Source organism: Lepidochelys olivacea, assembly GCF_965140295.1.
Source record: "Lepidochelys olivacea isolate rLepOli2 genome assembly, chromosome: 15".
NCBI classification, from domain to species: domain Eukaryota; kingdom Metazoa; phylum Chordata; order Testudines; family Cheloniidae; genus Lepidochelys; species Lepidochelys olivacea.
Window position 1 is genome coordinate 18510497 of NC_140425.1, and position 19569 is coordinate 18530065.

At 44.0% G+C, this 19569-nt stretch overlaps 2 protein-coding genes across 6 annotated transcripts in view; one reads left to right on the top strand and one right to left on the bottom strand.

The window, feature by feature from the left end:
- COMT (catechol-O-methyltransferase) overlaps nt 1-5824 on the top strand; it is a gene marked incomplete at its 5' end in the record, with an annotated part of 34808 nt that extends 28984 nt beyond the window's left edge. Inside the window, 2 exon segments of the mRNA XM_084649107.1 lie at nt 1639-1770; nt 4529-5824. Coding sequence (XP_084505233.1) covers nt 1639-1770; nt 4529-4708 — 312 coding nt within the window. The 3' untranslated portion in view covers nt 4709-5824.
- Nucleotides 5825-5946: 122 nt separating this feature from the next.
- The window catches only part of ARVCF (ARVCF delta catenin family member), a 449123-nt gene continuing 435500 nt past the window's right edge, over nt 5947-19569 (bottom strand). For all 5 annotated transcript variants that reach the window (XM_084649105.1, XM_084649104.1, XM_084649102.1 and 2 more), the window contains 2 exons: nt 19386-19499; nt 5947-16553 (listed from right to left, as the gene is read on the bottom strand). In XM_084649105.1, the coding sequence (XP_084505231.1) occupies nt 19398-19499 (102 nt within the window). In that variant the 3' untranslated portion in view covers nt 5947-16553; nt 19386-19397. The remainder of the gene's footprint in view (nt 16554-19385; nt 19500-19569) is intronic.

Sequence of the window (19569 nt, forward strand, 5' to 3'; positions counted from 1 at the left end):
ATTAATAGGCTCCAGGTTTAAAACAAACAAAAGGAAGTATTTCTTCACACAAAGTCTGTAGAATTCCTTGCCAGAGGATGTTGTGAAGGCCAAGACAAAACAGGGTTCAAAAAAGAACGAGATAAATTCATGGAGGATAGGTCCATCAATGGCTATTAGCCAGGATGGGCATGGATGGTGACCCTAGTCTCTGTTTGCCAGAAGCTGGGAATGGGTGACATGCGATGGATCACTTGATGATTGATTACCTCTTCTGTTCATTCCCCCGAAGCACCTGGCATTGCCCACTGGCGTAAGACAGGATACTGGGCTAGATGGACCATTGGTCTGATCCAGTATGGCCGTTCTTATGTTCTTAGAGTGGTGTGATTCAGATCCAAATTGGGGTTTGGAAAGAGATTGGGGCTCAAGTGAGAGCAGGGATTAGAGCTGAAATTCCGCAAATTGCATGAGCTATTCTCACAAGTTTCCAGCTTTCTGAGCCAGAACAAGAATACGTAGCAGCAGGTACAGGAACTGTGATTTAAATCCAATGCTCTCTAGTGTTGGAAAGTGTTCAGATTTCATTCTCTAGGTTTGGCTGTTTTTCTAGTAACCGGTTACCCATGTAGGCAGACGATGGTTTATCGCACTGGGAATGGCTAGGTTCTTTGACTTACAATCACCTATCAACCGACTTGTCAGAGGAACACAGAGAGGCTCAATAGTGCTCTGCTGACAAGTCATTAGATAGGTGACTGTAAGCCAAAGGCTGAGGCATAAATCAGCAGCCAGAATAAACAGACTCCCTCACCTTTAGTTTTTGCTCAAGCCATATGATACCTACTTACCAAATACAGGTGCCGCAGTTCCTCTCCATTGAACAGAGCTTGTGCTGATAAACCGATAATCAGGGAGTGCCTGCCGCTCCCCTGCTTGCATCCTCTACGGAGGCCAGGACTACGCTACAGATTTTGCCAGCATGGCTGTGCCCATCAGGGGTGTGATGAGGTGCAATTATACCTGACCCAGCTGGCTGCAAAAGGCCCTACTGCAGCCCCAGTTACACTGACACAACTGCATGTTTACTGAGATTGCTTATGTCACTCAGGGGGCTGGAACAAGCTATGCTGATGCCAGTATAAACTGCATCCACTCTAGGAACGCTTTGCTGGTGTAGTAGACCAGTATAGCTATACCAGCAAAGCACTCCTAGTGTAGACATGGCCTGACTATGCGTAAGAAGAACGGGTTCATTGTTTTGCATGCTCTCCCCGCAAGCTCTGTTCCAAACGAAATAACCCCAGTCTTTTTAACCTCTCTTCTGTACATTCTATTTGCTTTAGATAAGAAGGTTTGATTGGGATGTGACTGCAGTGCCAAGCCAAGCTGCACGCTGTTTTCAGCAGGGGATTCCCTTGTCACTAGCAGAGGGTCACTTTACCCAGCAGAGACAAGGTCACAGGCTTCTTATAATTGCACAGAGAAAAAAATAATTGAGTCAATTTATCAAAAAAGCCCATGTGATCCAAAGCCCGCTGAAGTTCTCCACCAAGGCTATTAACATGGTCACGGAAGTCTGACTGCACCTTAAAGGGTGAGGGGCAATGTGCTTAAAACAAGGTGCCCGGATCAACATGAGATGTGTTTGCTTTTCAGGTGAAAATTCTAGAAGGCCCTTCGGAGACAATTATCCCACAGCTGAAGAAAAAGCATGAAGTGGACACACTGGATTTTGTCTTTCTCGATCATTGGAAAGATAGATACCTGCCAGACACCATTCTGCTGCTTGTGAGTTGGAATGATTTCAGCCCTAAAACCCCCATAGTGAATATCCAGATGTCTGTAAGATCTTCCCAGAACAGTTGGGAAGTGCGTGTTTTCTACAGCGGGGCACGCACCAGAGAAACTTTTAACAATCAACCAGCCACGTGGTGAAAAGGGATGGAGCTTAGGGGCTGGATTCACAACAGTGCTAAGTGCCCTCGTCTCCCCTATTATTGTCAGTGGGAACTGAGAGTGCTCAGCACTTCCCAGGGATTGCAGGATCTTCCTGTCTGGAAAGGCCTGAAGCTGAATACCCAATGAGAACCACCCACAAACACTGGAGAAGTACGATTTGGGTCTGAATGTCATGACTTAAGTCTTTCCCTATCAGATTAAGCCAGGACACCTGATCCAAATGCCCTGAATTTTGGAGAAGTTCAGATTTCAGACTCAGCCTTCACATCACTAATTTCCTGGTGGCAAACTCTTCTCCCTCTGTTGTCAGGGTTTGTGCTCCTTGATGAAATTCTCTCTCGATAACACGTTTGTACCTTCTTTCTGTGAACATCTGGGGCATCCTTACCATCTGATGGGATATAAAGCAGCCCTTAGCAGAGGGAAGACTATTCCTAGCACCATGCTAGGTTCTCATTCCAGGAAATGCCATTCAGACTCTCCCCACCCACAGCTAGACGTGGGGACAGATTCTGTCAGCAACAAAGGTAACAGATAATGACACTTCATTACAAAATTAGAAGGCTATTATAGCAATAGCAAATTATGGGTTGGCTTTAAACAGCCAGGTAATGACAAACGAGAGCAGTTGAGGACCCCAGGCTATTTCCAAACGTCAACAAATAATCCAGTGATGATCACAGCTTCTGTGTTTATAAAAAACAGCGCAAATGCACCTAATATCACAGCTCAATAGCACTATTAGACCTGTGACTATCTCTAGACTGAAATGACTAATTGGATGGAAATGCCATTTTTCAGTTACATTCTCCAGAAATATCTACCCACTCGCTCTTGTATGAGCCTCTCTTGCATTAAGACCATGGGAGTCTCTCTGCTGACTGCTTCGCACTAGCCACATTCTCCCTCTCTCGCATAGCACCAGTTTCACCACCCCTGTTTGGAGAATACAAACACTGTGTTTTAGGCTCCCACTCTCTCCTCCCTACAAGCAGCTTTTTAAAAAGTCGAGAGTTTCTTTGGGACTTCTTGTTAAAACCCACCATTGAATTTACACACCAGTAGCTGGGAGACAGTAAAATTTTGTTCTGAAATTGCTTTGCCTCCTGAGAAAGTTATTTTTTAAAACTTGCTCTGTAACAGTTACCAAGCTCCGAGCCGTTTGGAGGGCTAGAGCACCATTTCCAGCTCTGAACCTCAAACAAACAAACAAAAAACCAGCTAAAGCAAAGGATTGAGGATCGTTTAGATCCAGCTTCTTAGTCAACAGTTTGATGCGATTACAAACCATAGTGTTGTTTTGCTTATTCTCATGAATCATTGCTGTGTAACATCACCTGGGGATCTGAGATGGACCAGCTGAAGGGAACACTTCGAACATTTCTCCAACTTGGCATTTTGAACATAGTTTTTGACAAGCATTTCAGATGACCTAGGTTGTGGTTTGAGTCCCACGCAGTTTCCCCTTCACACAGTTCTAGAAAAGGTCCTTGATACAAGGAGCACCTGGCAAACATCAGCGGAGTCACAAGGACACAGCTGTTAGTGCTGGAAATGCCCTTTTCACTCGAGTTTCTGATCTGATTATTAGAAAGTACAGGCCAGAGGATATCTACATACCTCCCAAACTGCCTCTTCTCTTTGGGTTGGCACAAACTCAAGAGGTGAGCATGGTGAGCTAACCACCGGTGGCCTCCACAATATTGATTTGTGGGGCAAAAGCCATGCACGGAGCCTTAAAGATGCAACCCTCCCCATAACTGCAGGGTGGGAACAAAGCTGATAAGCTGCAGGCTTTTATTTTGAAAATTACGTCAGATAAGTAGTGTCTCTTTGTCAAGGAAAATACAAGTCAGCAAATATTACGGTTGCAGCTTTACTGTTGTTAAACATTGGATGCCTGGGTATATGGCAAGTTACTTATGCCCCTTGAATTCTTGGTAACTTGCCAGCCTGGCCCTCTTTGGGCACTAACCGTGCTCCGTGCCCTGTTGCCAAATAAAGTGGCCAAAAGTTGGATGGGATTGAGGAAGATTGAGCACGGGAAATCTCAGTCCTGAACTCTGTGTTTTTCCAGTAGTGGGCTAGAGGCCCAGTTGAGACTTTGCTGCCCAGAATGCCATGCAGCCCCCTCTCTGGTGGCTTCACCAGCTTCTGCAAAATTTCAATATTAACCTGAAATAAAAAGGAATGGTCAAGTCTCTACCCGTGTGAAGAAATCCTTCCAAATGTGAATTACCCAGAGTTGTCATCTTAACCCTGCAGAGACAGCCAGAAACAATAATTTAGGCATGACCTGTCCCCATTTGTTTGAATCTGAATCCCAATGACATCAATTTCCTATCAGCATCATTAACTCTTTTGCTGCTGATGACGTTAGCAGAAAGATCCAGCTTTTCAGCTGTTGCTTGCAGAACCTGTAGAGTGTGTCACAGCTATTTTTCCCTGATCAAACCCATGTTAGTACAGGAATTCATTTTAGCAGGAAATGTCACTAATACGAAAGTGCATTGCACTAGCACTTAGTAAACGTTAACTCCTTCTAAAGTGAACAGATTCACCAAGTGCAAGTCTCTCTTCTTTCTAGGAACATGGCTTGCTGAGGAAGGGCTCTGTTATCCTGGCTGACAACGTCGTTTGCCCTGGGGCTCCAGACTTCATTAAGTACATCCGCAATAACAACAGTTTTGAATGTACCAACTATCCCTCACACGTGGAGTACATGAAAGTGAAGGATGCCATGGAAAAGGCCGTGTTTTTGGGATAAAGGGAGTCACTGGTATCCAACTTTTGTTTCAAGTGGTGTAAATGCAACTGCACAGGTTAACTTTGACCATGCTTCAAGTTTAGCTTTCTGTACTTTTGGGGCTGTAGTTAAAGCAAGTTATGATGAACAAGATGGGTTTAAGAGAAGAGGGAAACCAAGGTCTAGCGAGCATGTGCATAAGTAGGGTAGCCTGCCAAAGATTTAGATGCAGAGGCCTGGTTTTTTCTCTTTTCAGATGGCTATCTGCATCCAAGATGATATACATTCCCTTAAGGTGATCTGCTTCTTGCCAAACAGCAAAAATCAATCTTTTTACTTTGAGTTCAAACCCTACCAGCCAAGAGTGAAACAAACTCTCAGCAGTCGCTGTGATTTTCTGTGTCCTTAAGCCAAAACAGACTAATTGCTTCTAAGAGCGAGAAAGACACAGTTTGCAGGGAAGGAATATTTCAGCAGCTCTGATTTCGCTTAATAACTGGTAATGCACCACTGTGAAGAATCCTGTGGTTACGTCACACGCATTCTTCAGTAGCTACCAGTAAAAATTCATGGTGCACTGTGCTGGGGAAAACAAAACAAAACACAGTTTGACAGTGGACAAGGCAGACAAGATAATTAATGTGATTGTGGGGAAGGGGCCAGGAAGGCTACACAAAATAAATGGGTGAAAATATACATTTCCAGACAAGTAGCATTAAGCTTCTTTATAATGAACTACCAAACACACATAAACTGCCAGGACCTTGATAAAATGCTGTTTTCCAACCCTTTGCATTGACCATAACCAATGCAAGCTCTTTGGGGACGGGATACGCTTCTTACTGCAGGCCAAGAGCTGCATAAATGCAAGATGCTGGCTGATGATTTATAATAGGACACAACAGGCTGTGCCTTTCTGGGCGATTACTGTACACCCTGGGTTGTGTTCACATTACGGTAAATACTAAGGATTATTATTAAGGTACAAGACCAAACCCAAAGTGACTTTATTCACCCAAATGGTGCAGTAATCCACTGGCAGGGCACTTCTCAGCGTGTCCCATTGCTGTTGCACAACTGTGTAAAATTCAAAATTTATAAGTAAAAATGAAGGGGAAAAAATGACTTATGCAGTTACTGAGTGTGTGACTCCATTTTATTCCACAGGAACTCTGCCCAGCACTTCCGCTGTAGGTTTCAAGCCAGGGAGCAGCTACAGAAATAGACCCTGTATTCTAAAACCAGTAGATATGTACTCCCTCTCCCCTTCCACTTTGGATTCTCACAAGCATGTTATTTAGCCAGCTGCTTTTGCAGTTCACCTCCCTGAAGCGTCATTTATTCTGGCTCAGGAGCTGGAGAGAATCACATCTCTAAGTCAGTGAAAACGAGCTTGGCAAAGACTTCAAACAATACAACCGGAAAGGAGAGCAAGTTAACCACAGTTGTAAGATCAGATTGAAAATGGACAGAGTTAACCAGAGGAACCCAGTGTAAAGTGAGGAATCACTCCTGTGCTAGGCCCCAGCCAATCCACAAGCCAGAAACTGGTCTGGTGACTCTCAGGGCAGGTGTATGTAAGCCTCAAAGGAGGAATAGCAGCTCAGTCTGTTCAACATCACTCTATGGATTGGAACGCTCTCCTGCCTCACAGTGACAACAGACTCCCCGAGCCTTGGCCTGCTCCAGCCTTGCTCTAAGTCTGGCCTCACTCCAAACCGGCTCTGAACCTTGACTCAGCACTAGGTCTTACTGCCATGGTTCTGATCACTAGGAATGACCATGCCCCATCATGGTTTCTGACACCCAGCCAGCTCGTGGATGCATACTTTCCAAATAGGCACAATGAGGCAAAGCCACGATAATTTACCTCAATGAGGAAAATCGCTGATCGTCTGTCTCTCTCAATCTTAAACTCTGCTGGATCAGATCCCTGGTCCATCCACTCCAGGACTGACTCTCCAGCAGTGGCCAATAACTGATGCCTCAGGAGGTGAAAATGTCATGTAGTGACCATAGCTAATAGAGCAATATTGCACTGTGCGCATCGTTCCTTTCTGAGCCTCTAGGGGCAGCCTTCTCTAACCCGAAATAGAAATGTAAATGACATACAAGTGCCTAGCTGTAGATACCATTAGTGATCATGTGTGTAACTCACTGGCATGGTACCAAAGCCCTTCTGGCGATTTTAAACAGTTTGCAGGACATGATTTACAAGCCCATCTACAGCCGGGGGTGAGTGTCCAGTGCCCACTGTTTTAAAGGTCATAACTTTGGCAGGCCTCTTCCATTTTTAGCCTGTATGCCTTTGATTGCACATAAGTCTTCCTCTCACCACAGCTGGTTGCTGTGACTTATTGATACAGATGAAGTCCAACACATGTCAGAGGCCGGATGCCTGGTCTGCTCAGAAGCTCTATATTGTGACATTGTTGCATGTAAGAATTCTGAAGCAAACCAAGCGCCGGGAGATCATTTGCATGTGAACGAAGGTTTAGGTGCTGCGTGTGGATGCAGTCCTCTGCTGTACTTTGCAAACCAATCAGGGAAGAGTGTTCTCATTTTTTAGCCTACAGACCTTTAAATGTGTGGATGTGAAATAAGTTATTATGCAAAGAGAATATCATCAAGAAAGCAGGACGAAGTACAGAGAAGCCATTAGGTTGGTGTAGATATTACACAGAGTGGATTCCCTCCTGTGGCATGGCAATGTGAGCTCTGTATGCAGTCAGAGCCATAGCCACTTCTTTTAAGGTCAGAATTAAGGGTTTTCCTCTTACTAGAACTACAGGGCCAGCATGGCTGTGGAAGAGCTGAGTTCTATTCCGGTTCATGCATCATCAGATTGTTAACCAAGTTCCAAATGCAAGGACAAATTTTGCCCTCAGCCAAACCCATGTAACACTATTTGTTACTGGTGACCAAGGATGGAAAGGAAAGAACCTAGCTGAGTTTGAATGACTGGCAAACAGAGAGGAAAGAACCTAGCTGAGTTTGAATGACTGGCAAACAGAGCTGCTTTTCAGAGTAAAAGCACACTTTGGAAGCAGTGAAGGTTGTAGGCTAGCCATTTATCCCTGTACAAAAGGAGGCTATTCAGGATCCTAAAGATCCCAGCATCGAGTGAGTGTCAATGCAGTATCATCCTATTACAATGGGTGTCAAAGACAACCCTAATAGTCACAATCCTGTTCTCATGGAACAGCAAATTAGAGCTTGAGTGTTTGACCAAAGATTGTCAGCTTGTAAAGTGCCACTGATGGAAATTACCTATTAAATAAATTCTGCCAGCCAGTTCTCCCAACTCACCTTGCAAATAATCAATTCTAAGCAATCCTAAGTGAGATAAATTAGCCAAATGAAAAATATTGGCAAGGCCCAGTGGTAGTGAGCCATGCTACGAGACAGACCGGGTTCAGTTCCTACAACAGTATCTCCTCACCCTCCCACCCCATTCCCCATTATGGCTGAGGGCCAACACACACAAAAACTGGCTTTTTAAACAGGTAAGATGACAGTTGAAAGATTGGGGGAGGGGAGGGATCAACCAAATTTGCTAACATCCCTTTAATTTTTCATTTACTTATTGTCAGCTTGTACCACAGCCTGGCACTGCTGATGCTGTGCATTAGTTACAAATAAAGCTGTTACAGGAGGAAGCAAAAAAATCCTGGTGAACACCCACTGTGGTGACAGGAAGCTCACTGGAGATGTTGTTGAAATCAGAAACAGATCAGGGCTGTGATATTTCATGTCAATTGTTCCCACGTTAACCTTTCACCTCAGGGACTCCGTTCTCCAGTTTGGCCAGAAGATGATGAGCTGAAAATGAAATTACTCTGACAGCTGTAAAAGGTCAACTGTAGAAACCACAGATTTGTTTTAGCTCAGTATCTTACCTACAGCATCTATTATTCATTGCCACTTTAGTGCAGCCATAACGAAAACAGAATTCAGATTCTTTCCTGCAGCCGCATGTTGGCAATACCTACTAGGAGCCAGATTCTGAGGGCAATAGCCACATTGCTTGTAAAATGAGACGTTTCCTTTGTGTGTATAAGAGCAGCAGATGATTTTGCACAACATGCATTCCAGACATCTGAGATTTAAAGGAGGGAAGGGAAGTTGAAGATAAACTCCCCAGTACTGCTAACAAGCATCTTTGGAACCTCAAAAGTGATAACTTATTAATGGTATAATGACGTTTGACTGGTAATGTGATTCACTGTTTAACTTCCGGGAGAACCTTGCCTCCTCTTGCTCGCCACCTCACTGCAGGGTACTATTACTGCTACAGATTTTTGCTGGGCCTTTCCCATGCTTGATGAGTGGGGGTCAGGAAGTGTGACACTGTTTGCGACATCAATCTCTCTGATCTGATCAACATTGATAAACCTGCCAGGGAGAATCCGTCCTCAAGGGTGTAGCTCAGAGAAGATCTGTTGTGCAGAGATTTGTTCTCTACGTTGTCCAAGGTCACAAATATCCAACTCAGCCTGTTACATTCAGTTGTTATATAAAAGTTGACAGAAGTGAAAGACTGGATTAGGTCAAACAAAAAGATCTGCTAATACCACCCAAGGACTGTGTTAAGGTCATGACTAATAAACAAAAGAAGAATGGAATCAGAAATTAACTAATCTAATTGGTAGACCAAATACAGAGGAGATGGCCTGTGCCACTCACCACCTCCTTTAGGGGATCCTTTAAAAAAAAAGTCTTTAGGGAAAATCAAAATGGTGGAAATTGGTAGACTGGAAGGAGAGAACTTTATCATTATGGCTGCTACTCCCACCATCTCTTAGGATGCCAAGATCCAGTACCACACTGTTAGGCCTTCATTGTCCTGAACCTGAAAGGTGTCCTGACCAATCCAGGCCAGAGAGAGGGAACCAATAACATCATCACTTCTACCACTTTGGTTAAGTTCTGAATAGCACCTGAAATGGGAGACTTGGGTTCCTGCTGTCACCCCTCCCTCATGTGTCCTTGACCTTTCTCCACTTTATTTCTTCTCTTTTCTATCTTTCTCAAATTGCCTTCTGTCTAGTAAGGGTCTGGCTTAGCCAGACAAGATGGCATTTTTTACAACACTGCTATAAGCTCATGAGCAGATAGGCAGCTAAAAGCAATGCCCTATTACCTCCCAATGCTCATACTGGTTTGTCAGGTCTTGGGGTTGACTGATAAGATTGTGTGCTGTCCCAGGTTGCTACAGGAGTAGGGACCAGAGACAGAAACTGCATTTTCTACATTGGTGGTTCTTTGCTGTCATGTTGTGTGTCCATTTGCCTTGTTTGATCTTCAAGAGAATGGGACTGGTCTTTATCATCAGCTCCAGGCCAGCTGAACTAACTTCTCTTTCCCCCAGAAAAGAACAGTTATCCAATTCTAAAAGACTGTCAAATGGGGCAGGCTGGGGGGTTCCCTATAAAAACTTTCTACTGCTGAAGGAAAAGGGAATGAGCAATATTGTAAAATGAAAGCCTTACTTAATACTTGACATTTGAAATGCTTTGACTGATTTTCTCTCTTTTACCGCACCTTCAACACAAGGTTATAAAATGTTTAATGGGGACGGTTGTCATGAGACTAAGCAGGTTGAGGTCTCTGTACTCAGAACCTTGAACCATGTTTAACTCTTTAGTGTTGTACAGTGATAGGATCACGTTAACACTGATTGCCTGGGCCCAGCTATTCCATCAAAATTAACACAACAGATCTGTCAGCAAGGGGCCATGTCATGTACTGGAAAGTTGTCTCCTCAGCTTCTGGGTGGATCTCCCTTCCACACAGCAGGAAAACTAAATTATCTAATATACCCCAAAAGCATGTAAAAAAGAAAAGCACAAGAGAAGTCTCACACCTCACCCAAAGCATGCATCTAGCTCCAGTCAATTCCTAGCATCTCTGATTTTTTTTTACTCCCCCCTCCCCACACACACACTTTACAGCCATGTGACGTGGTGTACTAAAATATTTCATCAGCAAGCGTGGGGAAAGGGCAGTGACCTCACAAATGGTAAAGCCATCAGTAAGATATGCTTGTCAATCCAAATGTGGAGTCCTTTGAACAGACCCATGCAGATGTCTCCCTCCCTCCACAGAAACACCCTTGTGTCTTAGTAAAGCCATGATCTACACTCCAAAGTCATTATATGGCTTTCTGCTATAATGCTAACATAAGCCATAGAATTACTGTTTCCAGCTGCAGTACATTAAAGCATACACCAATCACTTTCATTACTAGAGGTTTTTTTGCAGCACACTGCTGGCCTGTGCTAGGGTCCCACTACCCTGTGCCCTGGCTGAATGATGTTATGTGGCAGAGAATATTTAGAACATCTGATGTAACAAATAACCAATGACACACATGTTCTTTCCAGGCATGGTTTATTGAAAACACACCAAACTGTTATCCTACATACCTGGTTTCTAACAAGCATTCTACTTATCGGTGTTATGGAAAATTCCTATAATAATACATTCTGTTATGGTAACATTTGTTCTATGAAAGCATAATTATCTTTTATTGCCCTCCCCCATCTTACTCTTAAAATAAAACCATTCTAAGTGTTCCAGTTTATAGTACAGTGTAAATACAATGCAAAAACCCACCAGTCTAAACTACAGCGATAATGTTGAGTAGTATTACAGAAAACACATTGGTGATTTTTTTTTCTTTATTTTCCTACCATGAAAATTTTAAGGCACATGATAGTTACAAACACATTAGCTACTAATTACCAGTAATCTTCTTAGTCTAGTTATGTTTTTGTTTTGCTGAACAATTATATCCTCAACTGGATTGGCAGGTTTTGCAGCATATGCTCTTTCCCCCTCATGACTCATCCTGCCATCGTGTTTCTGAACATGCTACCCCAATGTAAATTTAAGACAGGGGAAAAAAATAGTTTATAATACTGTCCCTTAATGCACTAGACTAGTTACTGTACTGATAATCAGAGGAAAACCTTTCTGTGAAAGGTAAGGAAACATCAGTTTTTTAGGAGCAGAACAGTGAAGAGACTTTGCTAGAAACTATACCTCTATAAACTGCTTTGAAAGTATGGGGGGGAGGGGGGAGGGGAGAGAGAGACAGAGACCCCCAACCCCAACAGCACAAAAGCATGGGCTGAAGCTAGCAGCACATTACGGTTTTCAAAGAAAGAGTGAGGCCATGAGGAGTGTCACAGCAGGAAGCAATAAAATCAACCTCATTAATATGGCCCTTGGCCCCAGAAGCTTTGCCTCCGCTGTCTAGGAACTTATAATGCCCCCATCCCTGTTGGTAGTCAAGCCTAAACCACACAGTAAGCTGCAGGTAAGTAACGAAAGTGGGAGACCCTCTATCCTAATGCTCTGGGAGTTGAACCCAGGTGAAAAAGTGCTTTGCATATCACAAGCCTTGTGTGTAGCAGGCCATGTGTCACGAATTCTCATCAGTATTGGTAAGAGCTTACTGGAGTGGTGGAACCATACTTGCAAACCACTGCTTCCTCTGTGTGTCTCCCTATCCTGGGCCAGTTCCTGGTCCCCAAAACCAGTCCTTTTCATGATGTTTTAGAGACAGTGCTGCTCTGAGAGCTGTAGGAGGAATCCCTGGGTGGTAAAGAAGGGTGGTGCTTGCTCTGCACTATTCACTCTACCCTATGTAGGGGGCATTCCTGAAACCATAGCGAGGGGTGGCCAGAGCACACCAAACTCCAGGAATCTACAGCTGGCAAACTGATCTGTGGGCCACCAGTCCAGCCACTAGTCTTTGGGCCTCCCCAAGTTATGCAGAGGGGTGAACTGGTACTTGGCCAGCTCCAGAATCAGGAGAGCAGAAAGGTGGCTTAGCTTGGAGCCCCATATGTCCGCACCCCTCCTAGGATCCCGCACTGAGCACAGCCTGGCCCACCATGGGTAGCTGTAGGAACCTATTGACTCGGTACAGCTATTACTCCAATACACAGCAGCCAAACCTACAGCCACAGGGGGCTCCTGAGTCATGGGAGCCCCACCAAAATTAGCACTTGTTTTCTTCAGTGGTCACAGCGTAGTGCCATGGGCTGTGCTAGGGCTGCTTCCTGGGGACGGAGCTCCGTGGGATAACTTGAGTCCCCGAGGGAATCAAACTATCCCCCACTTTATCACAGCCCTCTAGCTGAGGCAACAGAGGTTCGCGCCTCCTCCTGATCAACAGAAAGCCTGCACCCACTGTCCTGCTAGCTTCCTCCACAAGGACACACTAGAAACTCTGGGGTGTTTTTTCTAGCTCTTGCTCCTCTGTGGGCCTGATCTCCGGCTGTCATGGTGCAGGCATCTGGAGCAAATGGCAGGGAGGCGGTTGCATGCCTAATCCTGAGACCTGATGCTGCTTGACTTCAGACTGATTTTGTCACACACACTATTGCTTTCCCGCCTCTGCAGTCAAACGCTCCTAAAATGCCTAGTGCGTCCTTCCTTCACATTCCCTATCTTCTCAAATGAAGCCCAAACATAGATGGGAAGCAACCGGTGGGTTGTGGGGGGAGGGATTGGAAGGGCTGGGTAAGGGGAGACATCCTGAAAAGTCCCAGTAGGTTATCAGCTAGCTATAGCTACCATACATCGGCCCTGCACCAATACATTTCTGTAAAAGAGCGCCTCCCACAGGTGAGCCCACCCCCTGCAGCATGCTTCCACTGCAACTTGATTAAATGTGATGCTAGGACTGATCAGCAGCATCATTTTAAAGTAAACAGTTTCCTGATTTGGTCTATGGCTGATGCTGCTGACACTGGAGGCCATTCTCATGTCTTAAATCAGCCCTGGGATCCCTCTCTCTGCTCATTGTCCAGGGAAAGGCTTGCAGGAGAGGAGCAGAAGAAAAGCAGTGAAATGTACAGGGTTAAATTCTTGTTATTGCTACATACTCTGAGTAAATCTTCATTGTGGTGAGTGTGGTCAGAGCCACACTGCTCCTGTTAATAGTCCTGATATTTTGCCTGTTGGTATAAACACTGCATACTAACAACTGGGGGGAGGTGAGGTGTCTTACTCAGGAGCAAGCAGCCTTGCAAACAAAGCAGTCACAAAAAGACAAACCTGGAAACAAGGGAAAAGAACAATCACCCACAATGATTCCAAGCATCCAGCTCCATTCCGTCTAATCGGGTGGGATGGTTTCTGCTTAGAATATAAAACACAATCTGCTTCTCGAACACCCCTGTGTTTTTTGTTTGGCCAATTATAAAGAGGCCATTTGCCCAATCTGGATTCTGATCCAGATTTTTAACATCCCTATAGCATGGGTGTTTAGATCTAGGTTTTAGTTGGAGGGGCCTCTCTCTGCATAGGAGATCATTTAAGTTTATTGCCAGTCTCCTCTCCCCAGGGTATTTCCTACAGCCTTCCCCTTTTGCCATTGTCCCTCCTTACCTCTCCCTGGCTTTGGAATATTTGTAGAATGACTACATCACAAAGACTTAGCAGAAAAGCCTTGCAACATTTGGCTAGTTATCTGCAGTAATCTTTTGCTGAGACTCCTTTGGTAAATACAATACTCTGATACCCGAGTCTCCTGGGACCTTTCCTTATGCACTTCTAATAGGCTACAAAGAAGGTTCCATTGCTAATTGCTGCAGAAATTTTTTAAAAAAAAAATCCTTTCATATACAAAAACACACAAGGTACAGAACCCAAAGCAGTATAAAACTCTTCTGTGTAACAGCCTGGTTAAAAGGGTCTCCACTTATCAGTAGAACAAGTATGAAAAGAGCACCGTTGTTAGAATATACAGTAAAACTATGTATCTGGTTTCACTCTCTATGCTTTACATCTACAAGAAGAAAAAACTCCCCGCCCATCAGAATCCAAATGGTCACAGATGGATCTGTCTTTGCCTCCCTTGCCCAGCTGAGCATCTTTGACCTCACAGGACTCTCTCACCAGGGTAAACATAACCAATCTCCCAGCAACTTCACCTTTCTTAGGACCCAGACGTAACCTCTCTGTGCGTGAGCGGGATGGGAAGGGGGATCAAGTTAGTGCCTGTAGCTCGAGCATCAGTCTTTCCCTGAATCAACAGTCCTCCTGCATACTACTTCCACGGTTTTGGCAACCTATCCTCTGCACAACTATATATATTTATTTATAGATATGTATTTGTCAAATTTTATTATACTCAAGAAGATACGAAGCTCTTGAGACTTGCTTTTTTTTTAGTTTTTTAATTTTGTACAAAAAATTAGACGTTTACTATTACAGTAATATTTTGTTTTTTGTTGTGGGTTTTTTCTTCTTCATTTTTAATTTACAAAGGAAATGGCAGGCACTGAAAACCTAAAATTAAGTTTGCTTGATTCAAAGATGTGCTTTCCAGTCACACTGTATTTAAGAACTTGTAGGTGTAAACATGGCAACCAAATGACAATGGTAACTAAGCAAAATAAGTAAAAGGCATCCATCCAATGCTAGGAGAGAGATTTGATTCTTGTTTCATCCTTCTCCCTCATTGGATCAAAAACCCAAAGGAAATCAATGATTTGCATTTAATACATAGCATCACCAGATAGCATTGTGTAAAATGTGACTGTGGGGGGCAAAAATTCAACCTTGTGCAGAGAGTCTGCCTGTGGCCTACCAGGTGGCTTTGAGTAGACCTTCAGCAAGAGGCTGAATTTTACCCTTGCTTTTTGTTTTTAGGTTGCACACTTAAGTAACACAAAAAAACCAGGATGATGATTTCTTTAAGAAATATATCAGTTACTTTTCATCAGGCTCGACAGCCGAAAACACGCATGGATCCAATAGCAACCGAGTCTATCATTAAAAATATAAGGGGCGTCAGATTACAGTGTGTTCTAATCGGAACTCCCTAATGAGGAAGTTTCCATTCTTCCCCAATGTGTTAACAGCTCTGGGAAATAAAATTATGTTAAAGATTAAATAACCATCAACCCAACATCAACACTTGGGGGGGGAAAAAGCAACTCCTTTACTGCAATCATCATGAGCAACAAAAATAAAAAGGCAGCCAACTCCATTTCTCAGCACAGATTTCTGAATTGGGACAGTGAAACCTTCAACAAACTGTTTACATATGTGGAAGTAAAAATAGAACCATTACAGAAGTCAAAAGGCAGAAGTATTTTACACCAGATTATAATGATAATATAACACAGTGTGATATCGCTTCCTCTAATAGCAGATTATACAGCTTGCATCAACTTCGTTGTCTACATTCCAGTTCATTCAATCAGCCGAAATAGTTTTTTTCTCCTTTCTTTAAAATCCAACAAACCCACTCAACGTTCCTGCATTTCTTGTGAAAAAAAATAATAAAAGCTCAAAACCAAAAAAACCAAACTCCCTAATATAAAAATCTTTTAAAAATTAAATTCACAGTTCAAAACAAAACCCAAAAAACAAAAACAAATGAAAAGTGCTAGTTTCCTCATGACTATACCTAAGGATATATTTCAAATATTCTGCAGTTCCTCTTTCACTTGCAAAGCTGTCCTCTTTCCCACCACGTGACCGTCTCTTCTCATCCTTGGCACCATCCTCATTTAAGAGTCACTAGTTAGATGTAAGCTTGGATTCTTTCTTCTTTTGGGGGAGGGGGACAAAGGGAGGTGGCTGTGTCTGGTGGGAATGTAATTGAGTTTTAAAAAGCAAATTGTCTTGCTGTAAGGCATGGTGCTCCGGGGTTGGCTGATGGCAGTTGTCTGTTTTCTCCCCACACCCTCCTAGAATCTGCAGACTGTTCACTGATGCAGCGCCCTCCGAATTTGAATGGCAGTGGTGATTAATGAGATCCTCTGTGTTGGTTCAAATTTGTTTTTTCCCCCCTCAGTATAAAAAAAAAAAAAAAAAAAAAAGCAGTTGGACTCTAGCCCTGGAAAATAAAGCCACAGCTGATTAATATATGAAATAATGCACCTTTGATTATCTCCAGCACATACAGTGTGAGCTCAGGTAGCAGGACAACTGCAAGCGTCCACCTGAGGGTGACCAGATGTCCCGATTTTATAGGGACAGTCCCGATATTTGGAGCTTTTCCTTACAATAGGCACCTATCACCCCCCCCCACCCCCTGTCCTGATTTTTCACACTTGCCATCTGGTCACCCTAGTCCACCCCCCTCGCCCACCCCCAATATCATAGTTCCTTTAAGGGCAGAAATTAGAAAAAAAAAACAACCCAAAAACAACAACAAAACCAAAAAGCCACCCTAAGTTTAAAAAGGTACCCTCCCCCACCCTCGATGCTTTCTCCACTCTCAAGGATCACTGCACAAATGTGGGACTACTGCGTCCTGTCAAAACTTTAAATCTCAATCTTCTGGAGCAGGGACCACTACTTCTTACTGCACCTAGCACCATGGGGCTCTGATCTTGGTTGGAGTACTATCATAATACAAATAATAAATAATCTATGGCAACAGCAGAGCCCCCAGGGTTTCACATGTGTAGTAGCTGGATGGGTTGAATTTTCAGGGCAGTGCCCAGGGGAATCAGATGCGAGAACCCCATGAATTGTGTCTGACCTTGCTCCCCTTACTCTCGAGAGATTTCCCCTTGCTTTCAATGAGAATTTCTCTTAAGTAAGGATTTCACGGTCCCCTGATTCCTAATGCACCTGAAAGCACTGTCCTAAGGGGGCACCAGGAAGTCCAGTGGCTTTTGTGCTCTGGCTTTTCACTTTTAGAGAGCAGGACTCAAAATCTTCAAGCAAGCAAGCAGAAATCTGCTGGGTATATCCCAGTCCCCTATGGGTCTGCATCATTAAATCACCACACAGTTTGGCCCAGTCGGTGTTCTCTCATCCAGCACGACTCAGGACTGGAACAGTACGAGCGCTGCAGTGGCAAAGTGTCCGCTGGTGCTACTACTGCTCACCTTCACATGAATTTAATACCCCAACACACGTTTAAAGAGCTTTTCCTTCCCCATCATTTTAAGGTCTTAGAAAAGTAACAAAGTGAATCTAAATTTGAGACCTTGGACGGTTTCAGGTTTAAACTTACTTGCCAAGAGTTGCCAGGAGAATGCAAAGAGCAGAGAAGTGCAGCATCACTGGGGCTGCTTATGTTGCAAAGTTACTCTGCCAGCTTCAGGTGTGATTTTTAAAAACATTCTCCCAGAGGTTTCCAAAGCCCTGCGAATTCACATCCTACACCCTCGCCCCGCCCCGGGTCTCCAATGCTTTACTTCGTCTGTTACTGTCAGGAATTTGTGTGAAGACAGCGCATGTCTTCTAGGTTTTCTCAGGAGATGGAGGAATTGCTCTTTGAACCAGCACCCAAAGGGCATCAGCAAAGCAGCCAATCAGAAATTTTAATTATTTAAAGAAATGCTTCTTCTGGAAGTCAACAAAAAGCCAGCGAAAGGTGCCAGACTGACAGCCCCAAGGACTGAAGCCCACAGACCCATTTGTCTCCAACACAGGCACAGGATAGACAGTGGCAGCAATTTAAGACCAGAAGGGGGATGGTTAGTAGCCAAAGACTGAGTATGTACTGGGAAAACTAGGGAGACAACGTGGGTGAGGGAATATCTTTTATTGCACCAACTTCTGTTGGTGAGAGAGACAAGCTGTTGAGCTACATGGAGCTCTTCTTCAGGTCTGGGAGAATTGTCCACCTAGCTGAGAAAGGCCTTATACGGGTCTGTTATAGGCTGCAGTGGCCAGAGGGTTCCAGCCCTTCCCATCAAGGAAACAAGAATGAGTCATGAATTCTGATCTCTCCTATTGTACTGCACTCGCCTCATGACTTGAGTTTCCTTCTCACTGATTAATGTGATTTCCATGTAGAGAAAAGGACCGATTTTCTGCAGTGCTGAGCAATGGGAGTAGTGGGTGCTCACCATCTCTGGAAATCGGGCCTTCAGGGACTATCAGACACTGGGTAAGGAGAACTTGTGTAGTGCAATCCTCATGGTTACTAAAGATATTCTTTTAGTCCACAGACAGCCACACAGTCTGTACTATACACAATGCGGCGTCTGACGGGCTGCCAGGAGGTGTAACATGGATAACAGACTGGGCAGCAGGAGGCAGATTAGTGGCAGCAGGAGTGGTAAAAGCTGGCACAGTTTTAAGGAGCTTGGCACATAGGGAAGGTAGAGAACAAGAAGGGGTCCAAAAAAAAGCCTTGAACTGCGGAGAAGAAGGAGCAGAAGGTGGGACTTGTGGCTCCATGTTTAAATGACTGACGTTCTCCCCCCTTGAAATTTAATTGTGTGCGTGGTCACCAGCTTTCCCTCGGAGGACAGGACCATAGAATTCTTGGGAGCCTCAGGGGAGATCCATGAATAGCCAGGATGTACTTTTCCTGAGGACTCAGGCTAAACCTGGTAATGAGTACAGGGTGCGGGGGGGAGGTGGAATGGCTGTAAACATTTGAGGTCAGTCAGGAAAACTATATTCAATTTAATTCCCATGTCCTAATAGCAGAGATCCTTTACGTTTCCTCTGACAGCCCATCGGTCAGAATATTAATTCACTGTCTGGTTATTTGACAGGTTATTTTTTAATCAAACAGCAGTGGTTTATTGTGTTTAATTAAAGATACAGTGCGCAATATAAACCTCCCTTTTCCAATGCATTTTCATTTGCCTAAAAGGAACCCATTAGCTGTTAGCCTCGGAGAGATTCTGCAGTGGTACAGAACATGCACAATGAGACACGGTAATCACTAGCACCAATTACCATTAAAAGGACCTACCATGCATGCAAATTAGACCCAGGAGTCAACAGGCTGGGGTTTAATGTCACGGGCATCCACCAGATTCACCGAAGCCCTGTTACTCCTGTTAATGTTTTTCCTATTTGTGTCATTCTGCAGCAAACAGGGTGAGGAGTTAAAGGCAAAACAGAGCGGATTAATCAAACACAAACAAATCAGTCAG